Raw genomic sequence first — 16,621 nt, forward strand, 5'->3', positions numbered from 1 at the left:
CTTGCTTTTGACTCTGATGAGATATCATCTTCACTCATCTTCTGCTTCACTGAATCTGGATTCTCAGTAGGCATTTTGAGGATAATGATTTTGTTTCTTAGTTTTCCTCTTCTTCTAAGATCACCTATCTTAGAAGGTGGAAAACCTATCCACCAAAATCGCAGTAAGACATTTCCTTCCATCCATATCAGGTGGGCGCTGTGCTTTATTATTTCTTCAATTTTCTTTCTACTCCCTCCCTTTTCAATGTTTGGGCCACACCCGGTGGTGTTCTGGAATTATCCTGGAACTTACTTGGGCATCACTCCTGACAGTGCTCAAGGGACCACACAGTGCTGAGGATCAAATGACAGTCTCCTGCACACAGAACAATGATATAGCGCTTCTTATATGATTTCCAACATTTCATTAAGAACATTTACCTTTCCTATTTGAATACTGCACTATAAACCAATACGTCTCAACTGGGTGCTCTATGACACTCTGAGGGTTCTCAAGATATTCCAAGGGCATCACAGATGAAAAACACATAAATTAGGAGTAAGCACAAGACTATGGGGGAAGCTCTATGGAAGAAATAGGAAGGAAACAAAGTTATATAGGGATGATAGGAAAAGGTTTCAAACACTGTGATAAACAAAGTGAGATAGGGAAGAGACCTAAAACAGAGACCAAAAATCATTATCCTTTTGTATATAGTCAGAGTCTCATATTTGAAACTCAGGAGTTCTTTGTAGAACTGATTGGCAAGGTGTTATGTGTAGGTCAGATATATAGCTACTTACAGTCTAATTTGAGACTTTAAAGAATCTGTTTTTCTTTTTTCCCAGGAAGGAAAGCTACTCAAATACCACTTAAATCCAAATTACTCTCGACCATCATCTGCCACAAAACCTGAGATTAGCTTCTCCTTTGGGATAAGAAATTGAAGTTCCTGCTAAAATAGAAATCTATTATTTTGGAAGATCAGATCCAGAGAAATTATTTGGTACTTGAGCCGATTTCATAAGCCTTCAAGAGGCTCTCATTTAATCATTGAATTGCCTCCTTAGAGAGTCACTTTTCTTTTGATGGGACTACTATGGGTCTCCTAATCAAAGAAAAGGAAAGTAGTAGAAGAGTTACCATGTGAATATGGATCAGAAGCTTGTTGACATTTCAGATAATAATGACAATGATAGTAATATGTTAAAGCTTTCAGACAAGATTAACCATAGTGGGGTTTGAGTGGGTGTCAGTTAAATTCTCTTCTTTCTTTCTTTTTTTTAATTAGAGTGCCATAGATATAGCCCAGAAACTCACATGCAAGGCATACTCTTGGCCACTGAGCCATCCACGATGATCCAGTTGAGTTCTCTTTTAAAATTTATGGAGTCACCATGAGATACAAAATGTGTTTATGTTCTTCTATATTAGAATCTTCTGACAGTTTTCTTTTTGCTATTTCTATTTTTCTTCTTTTCTAAGACCTTTATTCCCCAACTCTGTATTTCCAGATACTTTTATTACTTTATGTATCTCAACTGAACTTGTCTTCTTTTCTCACTTAGTTGCACATTACTTCTTTTTTCTTCCTATCATTATAGCTGTTTTACCATGTGATCTCATAATATAAAATTGGTCTATATTTAAACACCCTTTTTATTTATTAGATAAAATGGTTATTCCATGTTCAAAATCCACAAATCATACCAGATCATTAGCCTTTTGCTTTAATATCAGAAGCATCCTAAAATCAGTATCACTCAAAACTTATTTCTTCCTTTGTTCTATATTAGTGACTCTTTGGCAGAATAAATATTTTCCAGTGGAACATTAAATTCCAACTAATAAAAGCAGCAGCACAAAATTTATCTAGGTAGAATACTGGGGATATGTACTTTGTAATGAAATGAGGAAGTGATTGAGAATAATATAGAAATTCATCAGTTCTAGGTGTTGGGGCATCTCACTGAGAGGTCATATATGAAGATGGGAAAATTGGGACAAAGGTTAGGGTCAAGACGGGCCTCTAAGGAGAGGGTTCCAAAAGGTAGAACTGACAATGAATATAGAAAACCTTATAATCAACTTTTCTCTTTCTTGTTTGTCTTCAGTTTGTGTTTATAGAACATTTTATTCTTTTTTTGTTTTGTTTTGTTTGTTTGGTTCTTTTTTTTGGCTTTTTGGGTCACACCCGGCAATGCTCAGGGCTGACTCCTGGCTCTGCACTCAGGAATCACTCCTGGTGGTGCTCAGGGGACCATATGGGATGCTGGGAATCGAACCCGGATCGGCCGCGTGCAAGGCAAAAGCCCTACCCAATGTGTTATTGCTCCAGCCCCACATTTTTTTTGCTTTTTGGCGATGCACAGGGGTCACTCCTGGCTCTGCACTCAGAAACTACCCCAGCAGTGCTCAGGGGACCATATGGGATGCTGGGAATCAAACCCAGGTCAGCCGCGTGCAAGGCAAATGCCCCACCCGCTGTACTATCGCTCCAGCCCCCAGCCCTACAATTTATTCTTGTTAAGCAGAATAAATAACTACTAAATTTAAACTTACTATTAAGCTATCCTAATGATTATAGCTCACTGCAGCTTTTCGATTCTTTATTTAGGGGATGGAGGGGATTTGAGCCACACTTGAAGTGCTCAGAGCTTACTTCTGGCTCTTTGCTTGGGGACTGAACCCGGGTCAGCTGGAGTGTTTTGTACCTCACATTACCTCTTCTACCCACAGAGTCTTTCTAGAAATTTGCAGGAAATGAACTAGTTTTGTGTGTTTACATGTTTATGTAAATATATGCCAATTTCCATATTCATAGGAACTTAGAGCATAAATATTAGGTTGCAGTCAAAAAACTTACTAGCAGTGAAGATGTAGCTTAAATAGAAATAAAGGGTCTTTATTTTACTGGGGTATCACATTGCCACCAAGGGCGAGGCATGAGCTGGTATTGGGGATGAATAGGAGCCTGAACCTAGAGAATCCTCAGGATTTTCTCTCTCCGTCTTGTCCCTGCCTTCCTATTGGTGCTGCTCTCTTTTCCCCCACATGCCCCTCACTTTCCTCCCTCTGTTCTTTCTCCCTTTCTGCAGAGTGCTTTCATGTGGTAGAAAACACTTATCGCCCTGGTGGCTCTCTACACTTCTTGCCGCCCACAGAGACCCAAGCAGGCTCTCAGACACAGCCTCACATTTCCTGGAAAGTGATTCTGTTACCAGGTCCGGGTCTGAGTATGGCCTTTGGACAGTGGGTGGGACTTGGATCCTAAGTTCAAACACAACTACCTTGGGCTTCCCTTGGATCCGGCAGGAAGCTTCCCAAGAAGAGGGTTGACTTCTGGGCTTGGCAGACACACCAAAACATGTTCAATAAAAGTTAAAAAACAAAAACCCGCCAACTCATGTTTAGATTCTGAGCTTCTAGACTCTTACAAGGAAATGTTACAGACATTTTCTTTGTTGTTCCCATCAGTAGGAACTGAACCAATAAAACTAAGGGGAAGAGAACTATGACAGTTGATGCTCAAGAAATGTCATGATGCAAAGATGAAAAGATTGTTTTGGGGAAATTGCATGGAAATGAATCACAAATTATAATGACATATTTTTCTTTTCCATATAAATACACAGCTGACTCAGGTTCAATTCCTGGATCAACATATGATCCGCCAAGCCTGCAAAGAACCAAGACTCATGTGTGGTCCCAAACCAAGATTTTCAACAGCTGTAGTTTAAAACAGCCTTCTCACTTTTTAATACTGTTTTGGTTTGTTTTTTGGCTATACTAGCAGTGGTCAGGGCTTAACGACTACTGGCTCTGAGATTAGGGATCACTGCTGAAGCAGTTCAGGACCATATGAGGTGCCAGGGATGAAATGCAGGTCAGCCACATGCAAAGCCTTACCCCCTATACCAGTGCTTCAGGCCCACCATCTTCTTTTAATTTATTGTTTTATTGAATCACCATGTGGAAAGTTACAAAGCTTTCAGGTTTAAGTCTCAGTTATACAATGCTTGAACACCCATCCCTTCACCAGTGCACATATTCCACCACCAAGAATCACAGTATACCTTCCCCCTCCCCCCGACCTCCCCAGCCCCTCACACCGCCTGTGTAACTGATAAATTTCACTTTACTTTCACTTTACTTTGATTACATTCAATATTTCCACCAAAAAAACCCCTCACTATTATTCTTTGGAATTTCTCCCCCCAATGTCGGACCTGCTGAAAAGGAAGCATTTGATAATTTGTTTTCCATTGATAAGAATGAAGAGATATGAGGTCGAGTGGTCGCAATAGCGGCTGTGTGGTTTTGGATTTCTGTATTTTAGTATTTTAGTAACTAAGTCCAGAGAAATTTCTGCCAGAAATTGCATCATTGCAAGCTCATACCGCTCTGTTACTTTATATTCCACATATGAGTGCAATCTTTCTATGTCTGTCTCTTTCTTTCTGACTCATTTCACTCAACATGATACTTTCCATGTTGATCCTCTTATATGCAAATTTCATGACTTCATGTTTTCTGACAGCTGCATAGTATTCCATTGTGTAGATGTACCAAAGTTTCTTTAACCAGTCATCTGTTTTTGCGGGCCCATCATCTTTTAATATGACTTGACCTATAGCATTTCTAAATCTGAATTACAAGAAACACCTGCAATAAATCTGGTTTGATATATAAGACTCCTGGACTCCAGGCCAAGCTGTTTTCACTCGGGGCACCCCAGGGGGGGGCAGGTGAGAACCCTCCCCTCCCCAAGGGACCCAGCCCCAGCAGCTGACCTCCACTACCCAACCGCCATCACGTTCTAGGCTGCTTTCCGGAAGGCAATCCATTATAAGACACTTCCTACCCATTTTCCATAATTACCACACCATATTTGACGGAGTTCAGACAGTAGGTAACAAATCATAGAGAGCAATATATATATATTATATATATATATTTATGTATGTATACACACACACACACACACACACCTCTCGGAGAGCCGGCAAGCTAATGAGAGTATCTCGCCCATACGTGCAGAGCCTGGCAAGCTACCCATCGTGTATTTGATATGCCAAAAACAGTAACGATAGGTCTCATTCCCCTGACCCTGAAAGAGCCTCCAATCATTGGGAAAGACAAGAAATGAGAGGCTGCTAAAAATCTCAGGGCTGGGAGGAATAGAGACGATACTGGTGTCCGCTCGAGTAAATCGATGAACAACGGGATGACAGTGATACAGTGATACAGTGAATGATTATAGAGCTTAGAATTGCCTTGTACAGTATAATGGTGTTTCTTCATTGTTCAGGTACTTGATGGTCCCTTAATGTTTGGGATTGTTTTCTAAATTTTATTTTATTAAAGAATGTGATTTAGAAAGTCATTCATAGTTAGGTTTTTCTTTAGCTACGTATGAAGTCCTGCTTCTTGTTTATAGCTGATTATCCTGCCAAAACTAATTTAATTTGTCGGTGGTATTGTTCCATTTAAATTTAGTGGTCTGAGTTTAATGCGTTTGCAGTTCAGGTGGGAGAGGCATAATTCTCTTTTTTTATTTTAATGAGTGAATCACCGTGAAAGTACAGTTACATAGTTACAAACTTCCATGTTTGTGTCTCAGTTATATAATGATCGAGTACCCATCCCTCCGCCAGTGCCCATTCTCCACCACCAATGAACTCAGTATCCCTTCCCCCCCACCCCCCCACCTAGCCTCTGTGGCAGGGCATTCCCTTTTGTTCTCTCTCTCCTTTTGGGTGTTGTGGTTTACAGTAGAGGTATTGGGTGGCCATCGTGTTTGGTCTATAGTCTACTTTTGGCACACATCTCCCAACCCTAGCGGGCCCTCCCAACACCCTTTACTTGGTGTTCCATTCTGTATATGAGCTGCCTTTCCCCCCAGCATGGGAGGCCGGCTTCCAAGCTGTGCAGCAAACCTCCTGGTCATTATCTCTACTATTCTTGGGTGTTAGTTTCCTATTCTGTTACTTTTGCTTTTTTTCTTTTTGGGTCACAACTGCCAATGCACAGGGGTTACTCCTGGCTCTGCACTCAGTAATTACCCCTGGAAGTGCTCAGGGGACCATATGGGAAGCTGGGAATCAAACCCGGGTTGGCCACTTGCAAGGAAAATGCCCTACCTTCTGTGCTATCACTCCAGCCCGACCGATTCTGTTACTTAATGTTTCACAGATGAGTGCGATCTTTCTATGTCTGTCCCTCTCTTTCTGACTCATTTCACTTAACATGATACGTTCCATGTTGATTCACTTATATGCAAATTCCATGACTTCATCTTTTCTAACAGCTGCATAGTATTCCATTGTGTATATATGCCAAAGTTTCTTTAATCAGTCATCTTGTCTTGGGCACCAGGCTTTTTCCAGATTTTGGCTATAGTAAACAGTGCAGCAATGAACATACAAGTTCAAGTATCATTTCTACTACACCTTTTAGCCTAGGAAAGGCATAATTATTTATGAAAATGCCCACTGGGGGATTGTGATATTATTAGCAAAGCTGTGGTGGGAAATAAATAGTCAAGAGAGGGCATCTGAGCCTAAATAAATTTTAAATAAATTATAGAAATGAAATTATTTCTTTACAATTTTATTTACAAAATGTATTAAAACTTTGTACAATACCTCATAGCAATGAGGCTCCATAATTTCCCCCCACACATGCAATTTACACTTTTACGGCCATTAGTTTGCTTGGCAATTATTCTGTTCACTGAAGTACAGCTTTAACAACAAAAAGAAAAGAATTGAAAAAAAATCCTCAAGTTACTACCGCCAAACTCCCATAGCTTGAAGTTAGTAGCAGAAATTTGAAGCAATCAATGTTTTTTTTAAACATGCAAGTTTTTTTTAAAAATAACAAACCAATTTACCTGCCTCTTCATTCTCAGTGAAATTTCCTCTCTGAAAAACTGATTTGAGTCAATAAACATAAATTTATCTTTATCCAGTGCCTATGAAAACATTTGTGTGTAGGTTGGTTGGTTTGTTTTACACAACTTCATATTCACACAGCATTAGCTTCCCACATTGGGACATTGTAGCATTCAAAAGTTGAAAATCACAGTTTCATTAAAACAAAACAGAACAAAAACACAACAGGTTTCTCTTTTTTTGTTTTTGTTGTTCAATATCATTTAAAAATTGACAAGTGAGTTATTTGCTTATGACACCCTTTTGGAATGAAAGTCTATATTACACTTTTCTGGAAACATTTCCTTGGAACAAGACTTCTTCCTTTCTTTTCTGAAGTCAAGAGCAAATATGCAGCGAGTTAACTAAGCATCTAAGGGTCATACTTGGGAAATGAATTCAAGCTCCAAGTTTTTACAGTCTGGAAACTTCTCGATCCACATCACTGATGAGAGCATACTACTGAACTACAGAAAGCATACGTCGTTATATAGGAGGTAATTAGTGAGCAGAGGCTATTTCCTCAGACTGTTCTGATGATGCCAATGGCAGGTACACAATTAGTTACTTGATAGCCCATGGAACAGTGGAGCGATCTTCTGAGAGAGTCAGTAGAGAGATTGCTCCAAGCAAGGACCTGGGAGTGATGCTGAGGCCCTCAGTTTAGCAGTAGGCTTGGGAATGCATTTTAGTCTTTGCAAACTAGGAAAGGATACATGCAGTCTGATGGAGAGCCACGGGCAGTAACAGGCAACAACTGGTAAGACAGACCTAGCAAGAGTAAAGTCAGGTTGAGAACTATGGTCTGCACTCACTGGCCTGCCTTGAAACCCGGTCCTGTCTCCATGGTATACACTTGAAAGGCATACTTAGCAGAGAAAGCAGAGCTGAACACAGTGTTGTTTCTGAGGAAGATATTCTAAACACATTTGGGAGTATAGGCAGCTTTCCCCTCACCTCAATGTGAAATAATGCAACTATATTGACTAATAGTTCACACTGGAGCAAGAAAAAACAGATCTGTCGGCGAAATTCCAGGCTTGGAAAACCTGGGATCCATTTTAGGAAAGCACCTAGAGGTTTGCCTGATAGTGCCCATCCCTTGCTATGCACAGAAGACAATTTTGAAAGCTCTGTTAATCCCTTCACCAAATGCGAAGTTACCAAAGCATTTTCACAAGACCAACATGAGGACACAGAGAAGTCACCATTTAGTCCCTCCTCAAAAGTATTTGAATTTTCTAAGTCTTGCATTTACTTTCTAAAGATATACACATTTCAGCAATGTTGAGAGGAAATAGGGTGCACAGAATATCACCACCAACAGGAAATACCAAAAACATCTGATCAGCAGATCCTAGAAGAAATGCCAGTCCGTCTTCCCAATCACAGGGAGTCAGAAATCATATTTTTTTTAATTAGGAGGAAGTAATCATTTTAGCTAAGATGGGCCTATTTACTGAATTGGAATTTTAAATTTGTATGTGTGTATTAAAGAACATGGTGTTTGTGTTTGTATACTGTGCAGTGGTATCAAAGAATGGCTTTTGTTGATTTGACTTTTTTAATAAGATTTTTTTTTTCATACTGGAATCTTGCATGTCCATTTTTTGTTGGTTTTATGTTTATTTTTTTCAAGCAAAGCAAAAAAATTTCAATGATGGTTTCCATTGTCACAAGTCTCAGAGTGTTCCATAAGGCACTGAAGGAAAAAAAAATCAGTTTTTCCTATTGAAAGGTCATTGCACCATCAGCAATACTCGTGTCATGCCCGGCATCAAGGAGAGTGAAATCTGGCTCAGGATCCTTGAAGCAGCCACGTTTTCGGTGATTCCTCTTGTCACATGCCTCCATTGGAAAGGGATCTGCAATGGCAAGGGGGGGATTTAAATTTGAATGGACTTTCTAGTGGGAATTGGGGAGTTTATTACGGTTCAGTCTATCTTGGACAAGAACCATGACTGTTTTCTTAAATTCGCATCTATGGGGGACTCTCCCTGTTTCACTAGATTTACATGATGAGTCTGTTCATATTCTTCCATTTGATGTAAATGCTTTGCAGAAGATAAAATTAGGCATAGTCACTACTGTGTATTGTACTAATGAATACAAAGGTATTACATGAATTCTATCTAAAGACATTGATAATTTTGGATAGTCTTAGTAGCAAGTAAACATAGATGTTCAGGACAACTATACTGAACTGTGTACTCTTACTACAGAACCTGTGACAAAGGAGTAGTTATAGAGGGCAAAAAGCACTCTGTGACTTACTGGATTGAAATCTATTTTGAGTGAGAAGAAAATGTGCTGCTCATTGAAAGTAGGTGTCTGCTTGATTTTATCTTAATACCTACAACCTTAGTTATTAAAGTCAGTAAGCAGTGCATGGATTTTAAAATTACTAAATTCCAGGAAAAAGAACAATGATTCTGTAAATAGGTTTGGCAGTCAAAGGGGTTTTGCCTTGATATTATGGACATGATTGAGATGATGACACTGCCCTTGTATTGACATTTTGATTAGTATAGTAGTGCAATTCATTTGCCCTTAAAGATTTTGTTCTGCCTTTCTTCAAACCCACATCGCTCCTTTTCATCCTTTCCATCTACATGAATGGAATAATTTTTTCTCCTGACTAATACTGAATTTTATCCCCAAGGAGTGAGTGATCACTATCTACTACTGGCCTTGGATTAAAAGTATCTGTAATAATGTCAAAAGTGCATTTGATTGAGGCCTAAAGCTCCAAAATGGCAGAATGATGCTAAGATGAAAATAGGAAAATATCTTATTTGAAATGCTTAGAATTCTGAGTCACATCTATCCCAGAATCTTGGAGAAAGTGTGTTTGCTATGGCAGAAAGATCCGTGTCACCTCCTCCCTCTCCATTGGGATGTTGCTACCTAGCCATAAATGTCTTTAGAGGCCATGAAATCTTTTTGTTTATTTTTTGAGCCACACATCACTGTGCTCAGGGTTACTTCTGGCTCTACATCTAGCTCTACATTTAGGCATCACTCCTGGTGCACTTGTGGGGGTCATATGAGAAGAAAGAAGAGAGGAGAGAGGAGATACAGAGAGAGAGGGGGGTGGTGATGGGTGGTGCAGGAGGGAAACTGGGGACATCGGTGGTGGGAAATGTACACTGGTAAAGGGATGGGTGTTAAGACATTATATAAGGGAAAGCCAATCATAAACAATCTTTTAACTGTGTATCTCACTGTGATTCTATAAAGACATTTCATAAACAAAAATGCACTGCATGAACAAAATGTATTTTCTAGGAAAACTAAATAAAATTGTCATAGAGGAAAAATGGAATTATTTTTCTTAACTTTAGGTATCTCAAGGTCTTCAAATTAGAAGTATTTCAAAACCGTTTTTGAAGAAACCAAAGAAACCAGAAGTATTTTTGAATGGCATGAAGGAAAGAATGTTTTTTATTTTATGTATTTATGTATGTATTTATTTATTTTTCTTGTTTTTTTTTTGTGCCACAAAATACTCAGAGGTTTCTCCTGGCTCTAAATTCAGGAAGTACTCCTGGTAGTGCTCAGAGGACCATATGTGATATTGGGGACAGAATCTGGGTTGGCTGCATGCTAGGCAAGTACCATGCCTGCAGTCCTATCACTCAGACCCCTGGAAAGAATGTTTATTTAAACAATATAGCCAATTGTAAATTATGGTGAATCTGAAATGCTTGTTGGTTGGTCACATTCCAAGGCATCATGAGGGCCACTCACTCAGTGTTTGGTCAGTAACCCAGAGATGTATCGCATAGTGAAGAGTCCATCTGTTCTCTAGGGTTCTGGATCTGATATGTATTCCCGTGAGTCAAAGGATCTTGTATCTATTCTGACCACAGCAACTGAGTGAAGACCCCCTCCATTTTTCAATAATGTTCTTTTTTTTTGATCAAATTTAATTTCATCATATTTTTAAAGTTGAATTTCCTTTGAGTCAGTCTTTCTGAAAAGATTGCTGTTATCACAAATGCCTGGGGCTAGCTCTAGTAATTAGCAATAAAAGTAGAATATCAGAGTTTCTCTCAATTTGTGTCCTTGAGTAGAACTTGACAGTCTGGGTCAACCAAGAGAACTAGAAACCTAATACTAATTAAGTAACTGATTAGTAGTCACTAGAAAGTTTTCCAGATCTTGGAAAACAAAAGAAGAATGGACAAGTAGCTAACTCTTCATTTAATCAATGTATTCCTAACATTTCATCAGCAAACTGTGAACAGCAAATGGGTATTTTATTTCCTACTTAACCTGCTTTGTGGCTCTTTAAAAATTAAAAAAAATTGTAGGGTATGTAATTGCAATAGTGTTAAAATTTATCATATCAACGTTCAAAATTACTGCACTCCACCACCACCAAAGTCCCAGAACCCTCCACTACTGTCCCTACTTGTCTTCTAGTCTGATCTTCTCCACTGACCTTCTCTGTTTTGCTGTTGGTTCTGGATTCTAATGTCAAGGGTTTGTCGTTGTTTGGTACTGTATATTCTCTTATTCTGACTCTCTGTATTCCACGTATGAGTGAGATCAAATTGTATTTGTCTTTCTCACTCTGACTTATTTCACTTAACACGAAATTTCATTTAAATTCCATTGACATTACAGAAAACCGCATGCTTTCGTTTTTTTCCTTATAGCTGCAAAGTATTCCACTGTGTGTATATACAACTTCTCAATTAATTTCAGAAGTTGAGCATTTGGGCTTTTTCCATATCTGGGATATTGTACTATAATAAGTACTGCATTGAGCATAGGTGTGCATGCGAACTTTCAAATGAATGTTTTTTATTGAGTGAGGGATAGATGCCGAGAAATGGAATCATTGGGTTTTATGGGAGTTCTATTATATTTTTGATAAATCTTCATACCATTTTTCTTATAGGTTGACAGGACAACATTTCCATAAGCAAGGAATGAGGGTTTCTTTCTCACCATATCCCTGCCAATTGCTTTGTGCTTCTTAACTGACACCTGCAAAGTTTTCCCAGTATCCCCTAAGGCATTTCCAACTAGTTTAGAGACTAGTTTATGTTTGAGGAACATATGTATTTGCAGAGGTTCTCTTTTCATCTTAGGGTTTGTTGTCAAGGTGGTAGTTAACTGGTTAGGAACTTCTTCCTTCTTTTCCTCTTCCTATTCTCTTTCTCTCCTCCTCTTCTTCTTCTTCTTTATTTTCTCCCCACTCACTTTCCTTCCTTTCTTTCTTTAAGCTATATGCTCTGCAATAATGGAATCTTACTACTTCTCTTTTTTAGGCTTTTTGGTTCACACCTGGTGATACTCAGGAGTTACTCCTGGATCTGCACACAGGAATTACTCCTGGTGGTGCTTGGAGGACCATATGGGATACTTGGGTTCAAACTCAGGTTGGTCTCATGTAAGGCAAATGCCTTATGCACTGTACTATCACTCTAGTCCCTTCTGACTACTTCTTGAGCCAACAATACCAATATGACCTGAGAGATTGTGAGAAATGTATAATCTAAGGCTTTATTCCAGACTTGCTTAATCAGGATCTTCATTTTTTATAAGATTTTCAAGTAGTTCACATGATCATTCACACTTGAAAATCACCTCTATGGAGTTTTAATAAGAAACTATGGTAGCTGGAGAGTAGGGATATAGATTCCTACATAGATAGAATGGCTAATAAAAATGTACAGAAGTGTGTGACCCTGATGTCTGTTTCTAAAAGATTTGTTCCGTGAAAAGTAGGAGTGGTTGAATATGTAATTTCTTGTTGAGTACCTAATTGGTATACATGGAGGCTTGTGAAGTCCCTCAATATGTTTTTTTCTTAAAAAAGTAGGATATTCTCAAGATATGATCTCTATTTGATAAGACATCATTGGGGTTTCAAGGTTCCTGGAGACCAAAAGGTCATAGATGGTTAGAGGTAACATGGTTTAGCAAAGAATAAATCTATGGGAAGAAAGCCTGGATTCTAGTTCCAAAATTACTAATACCTACGGGCTAGAGCAATAGCACAGCAGGTAGGGCGTTTGCCTTGCACGTGGCTGACCCAGGTTCGATCGATTCCCAGCATCCCATATGGTCCCCTGAGCACCACCAAGGGTGATTCCTGAGTGCAGAGCCAGGAGTAGCCCCTGTGAATTGCCAGGTGTGACCCCCCAAAAATACTAATACCTAGTTGTGTTGCTTTGAATAAGTCACTTGATATGACCATGTCTTAGTTATCTGAAAGGGAAAATGCTTTCTTAACTATTATATCTAATGTGAACTTGGAAAACTGCTATGCATATGTAAGGTGTATTATTTATTTGGATGCCAGTATCTCAGAATTTAAGATAGTTATATAATACTAGAATCATCCATGTACTACTAGACTATGGAAAAGCAAGTAATGTTTCTTGGCTTGTATTTTGTCTATGTAATATACCTAAGAGTAAAATAGTTTAAGTACATTGGAACTTTAAATGTTTACATGCAAAGAACGCTAATGACAGATGAATCCATGCATTGTGCATTCTGTAATGCAATGGGAACACTTTGCTACTGGGTTAGCTCAGGATAATGAATCTGTGTGGCAATAGCTGAGTCTGCAGTAGGATAAAACAACAAGCAACTCCATTAAACAAGATAATGTGTGAAGGTGTGGTGAAGACACACGATTTATTTGGGTAAAATATTGTTTGAAATGGATGGAATTTAGATCTACAGGATGAAATATGTGGAGGTCAAAATGCAAATGCATTTGTAGACATTCATGTGTGCTGACATTGACTCATGAGGTCAAAATTATGCACCTGAAATGAAGGCTATGAAGTTGCTAATTGTTAATTTCCACTTAGTATGGGTATTTTAATGATGACAGATGCATTAGAATGAGTCTGTGTTGTCTTCTAAACACTTCCAGGATGGAGATATCTATCTAATTCAAGCTTTCCTGTGAACATATCTGAGTTACTTTTACGGTTTAGGGTGTAACTGCCAGATTCAAGGTGCTATCAGTTAGGTTCATATAAGTAACAGTCTGGGGGCAGCCAGCATCAGGGAACCTAGATTGTCTTTTGGGACACACTTACCTGAACATAATTCCAAGAAAGAGATAACAAAGGAGCTTTAAGATAAAGAAATTATCTCAGTTTTTCAATTAAGAGAACCATATGTAAGGCTTGCATTTCTCAAGGTGGCAGTGCCTCAGTGTTTGGGGGGCCACATCTAGCAGTACTCCTGGCTATGTGCTCAGGAATCACTCCTGGTGGGTCTTGGGAGGCATATGGGGTACTGGGGATCAAAACCTGGCCAGCTGTGTGCAAGGCAAACTGTTCTATTGCTCCAGCCCCCACTCCTCATTTGAACATAATTACTGGAGAAGCTGCTCCCACGAGAGCTGTGCACTAATGGTAGCCCTAAACACAGGTGGCTATTGAACACTTGATAGTGTCTAAATTAAGAGAAGATATACCATAGTATAATATGTATCACAGATATGAGGCCTTTGAAAGAAGGGATGTAAAATATTTCATTTTTACATTGATAATAATGTGAAATATATTTAAGATTAAACAATATACATCATTAAATTAATTTCATTTGTAGTTACTTCAAAATGTGACTGTTAGCACTTAAAATTGCACATGCAGTTCACATAAGGGACTCAAAAATATTTCTATCAAACAGTGCTACTCTAGAGAGTTCCTTTTCCTTTTGGGTCAGAGAATACAATTAAAACACAACTAAGCTATTAGAAAAGCACTACTGCCTGATAAGAAATCACAGTCATTGCTTTCAAAGAGTTAAATGGTTGCAAAGAATAAGCATTACTATAACACTAAACAAAACTAAAAACAAGCAGACAAAACGAAGGGATTAACATATAGACATGTAAGGCTGATTAGTTTACTAGACCTTAACCGTACCCCTAGATCTTAACACTCTCTGTTCCATACACGTTGTAGCCTTCTCTGTATGTAGCATAATTTTGAGTGTTGGTGGCAGGAGCAGGCTTAAAGTTTTGGGTGTTCTTTGTGAGTTTCATGCGTTTGGACTCTGCCCGTGATTTGTAACAGAATTCTATCAAAGCCACCATCATGGCCAGCCCCAGACCTCCGACCAGTATATAGAAAACGCCTGCCACATTGCTCAGGCTGAGAGCGCTGGTCTTGTCCTAAGAGAAACGAACAACACGATTAGTTCTTGGGGAAAAACAAAGACAATGTGATATTATAATACATTACAATAATACAGGATAGTTCTAAGTCATAAAATAACTAAACATTGATGTAAGTGTTGACTTAACTCTGGCAACTGACTGATATTTCACAATGACCAGCAAGAAGGTAGACTGTGCCTCTGTTGACAATTTTGATCCTCACCTAAATGTTCTTTTATTTTGGGTCATTAAGTTCTTTAGTACCTCAAAATGGTGTCTGCAGTGAAATAAAACAACACTCAGCTATGGGAGCAAAAGTGTAAACACAAGTACAATTTATTCCTTTGCTAGTCTTTATAAACAGCATTTGCCAGAGTTGAGCTATGACATAGCTCTATAAATGTAAAACTCTTTTTATTTGGGAACTTGAAGCACTCTTTCCCCTCTCTGACCCGCAATTCGCCTTTTCCCCTTGTCCTCCCTGTGACAAACTTGTCAACACCTGCTCCTTAGGACACCAGGTGAGGATATTAGAGGTTCCTGCTTTTCTTATCTGGGGAGTTACTTCACAAAGGTTGGTTTGAAAAGGATTAACTCTCCCCTTTCCCCCAGTGGCTGAGAAATTGTCTCTTTGGAGACAGGTCACTAAGTTCTCAGTCCCAGGGCACCAAGTCTTTGTGTTGCTGAAACCAACACAAAGAATTAGCTCCCTTCCAGCTTCCAGATTAAGGAAACTGTCTGGAGGACCTATTAAGTCTTGAATTGGCTCCATATCAATGAGAAAAGCTTTTCTGATGATGGAAAAAATCAGTTATATTTTAGTTTTTACTCCAGAAAATTGGGAAACAACTAGAAGAAAATACTACACTTACTATATTTATAGGTTTTTTATTTAAAATGGGGGAAAATGAGGAAGCTGGTCAGTGACTTTCAGGTCAAAGTGTGTAAACCTGACTAAGCTATCTATCTGTATGAAAAAGCAAAAACTGAACTGCTGAACAATGAAAAGAAAAAATAGTGGTGCCTTGAGCCCTACCTTGAGGTAGGACACACCAAGGGCCAGGAGCCTTTCTTTGAAAAAAATAAAATAAAATAGCATTTTGTAGTCTTTTTAGAGGAAAAGCAACCATTTTGCTGCTGAGTGCAATTTATTGTAATATCCAAATTGTCAACTCAGTGAGCTGAATATCTTATTCAAGAATAATCACATATGAGCAAATATGGCCTTTACAAACACTCAAGCTCAGTGGCTCGCCAGTTGTGGTATCGTTTAAAGAATTAAATCTAAAGATTATATGGACAGGTCCTGATTCTGTTTTTATAGAAACCATTCCTATAGCTCTTATCTTAATAAAAGGCCAATTGGAATTGAGTTGGAAGGTCCATAAGGGGTGGTACAGGCATGTCTTATATTTATAGCAACTTTCCAAATAGTCACTGTTCTAGAGTAAATGACAGCCAGATAAGTGGTAAAAATCGCCGTCTTATGAAAAAATGGAACATCACCTTAATGAGGATAATGAAGATATCTGCAAGGGTGTTCCACAGTCCATTAGGAAAT

The 16,621-nt window shown here is 38.7% G+C and overlaps 1 protein-coding gene across 5 annotated transcripts in view; it reads right to left on the reverse strand.

The window, feature by feature from the left end:
• Positions 1-6,578: 6,578 nt before the first annotated feature.
• GRIA3 (glutamate ionotropic receptor AMPA type subunit 3) overlaps positions 6,579-16,621 on the reverse strand; it is a 358,867-nt gene continuing 348,824 nt past the window's right edge. For 2 of the 5 annotated variants that reach the window (XM_004606340.2, XM_004606339.2), the window contains exons 15-16: positions 14,828-15,075; positions 6,579-8,782 (exon numbers count right to left, since the gene is read on the reverse strand). In XM_004606340.2, coding sequence (XP_004606397.1) covers positions 14,830-15,075 — 246 coding nt within the window. In that variant the 3' untranslated portion in view covers positions 6,579-8,782; positions 14,828-14,829. Of the gene's footprint in view, positions 8,783-14,816; positions 15,076-16,621 lie in introns of those variants that run through there. The other 3 variants (XM_055123303.1, XM_055123304.1, XR_008627437.1) reach the window with 3 other exon arrangements.

The sequence above is a fragment of the Sorex araneus genome, chromosome X, assembly GCF_027595985.1.
Source record: "Sorex araneus isolate mSorAra2 chromosome X, mSorAra2.pri, whole genome shotgun sequence".
Classification (NCBI taxonomy): Eukaryota; Metazoa; Chordata; class Mammalia; order Eulipotyphla; family Soricidae; genus Sorex; species Sorex araneus.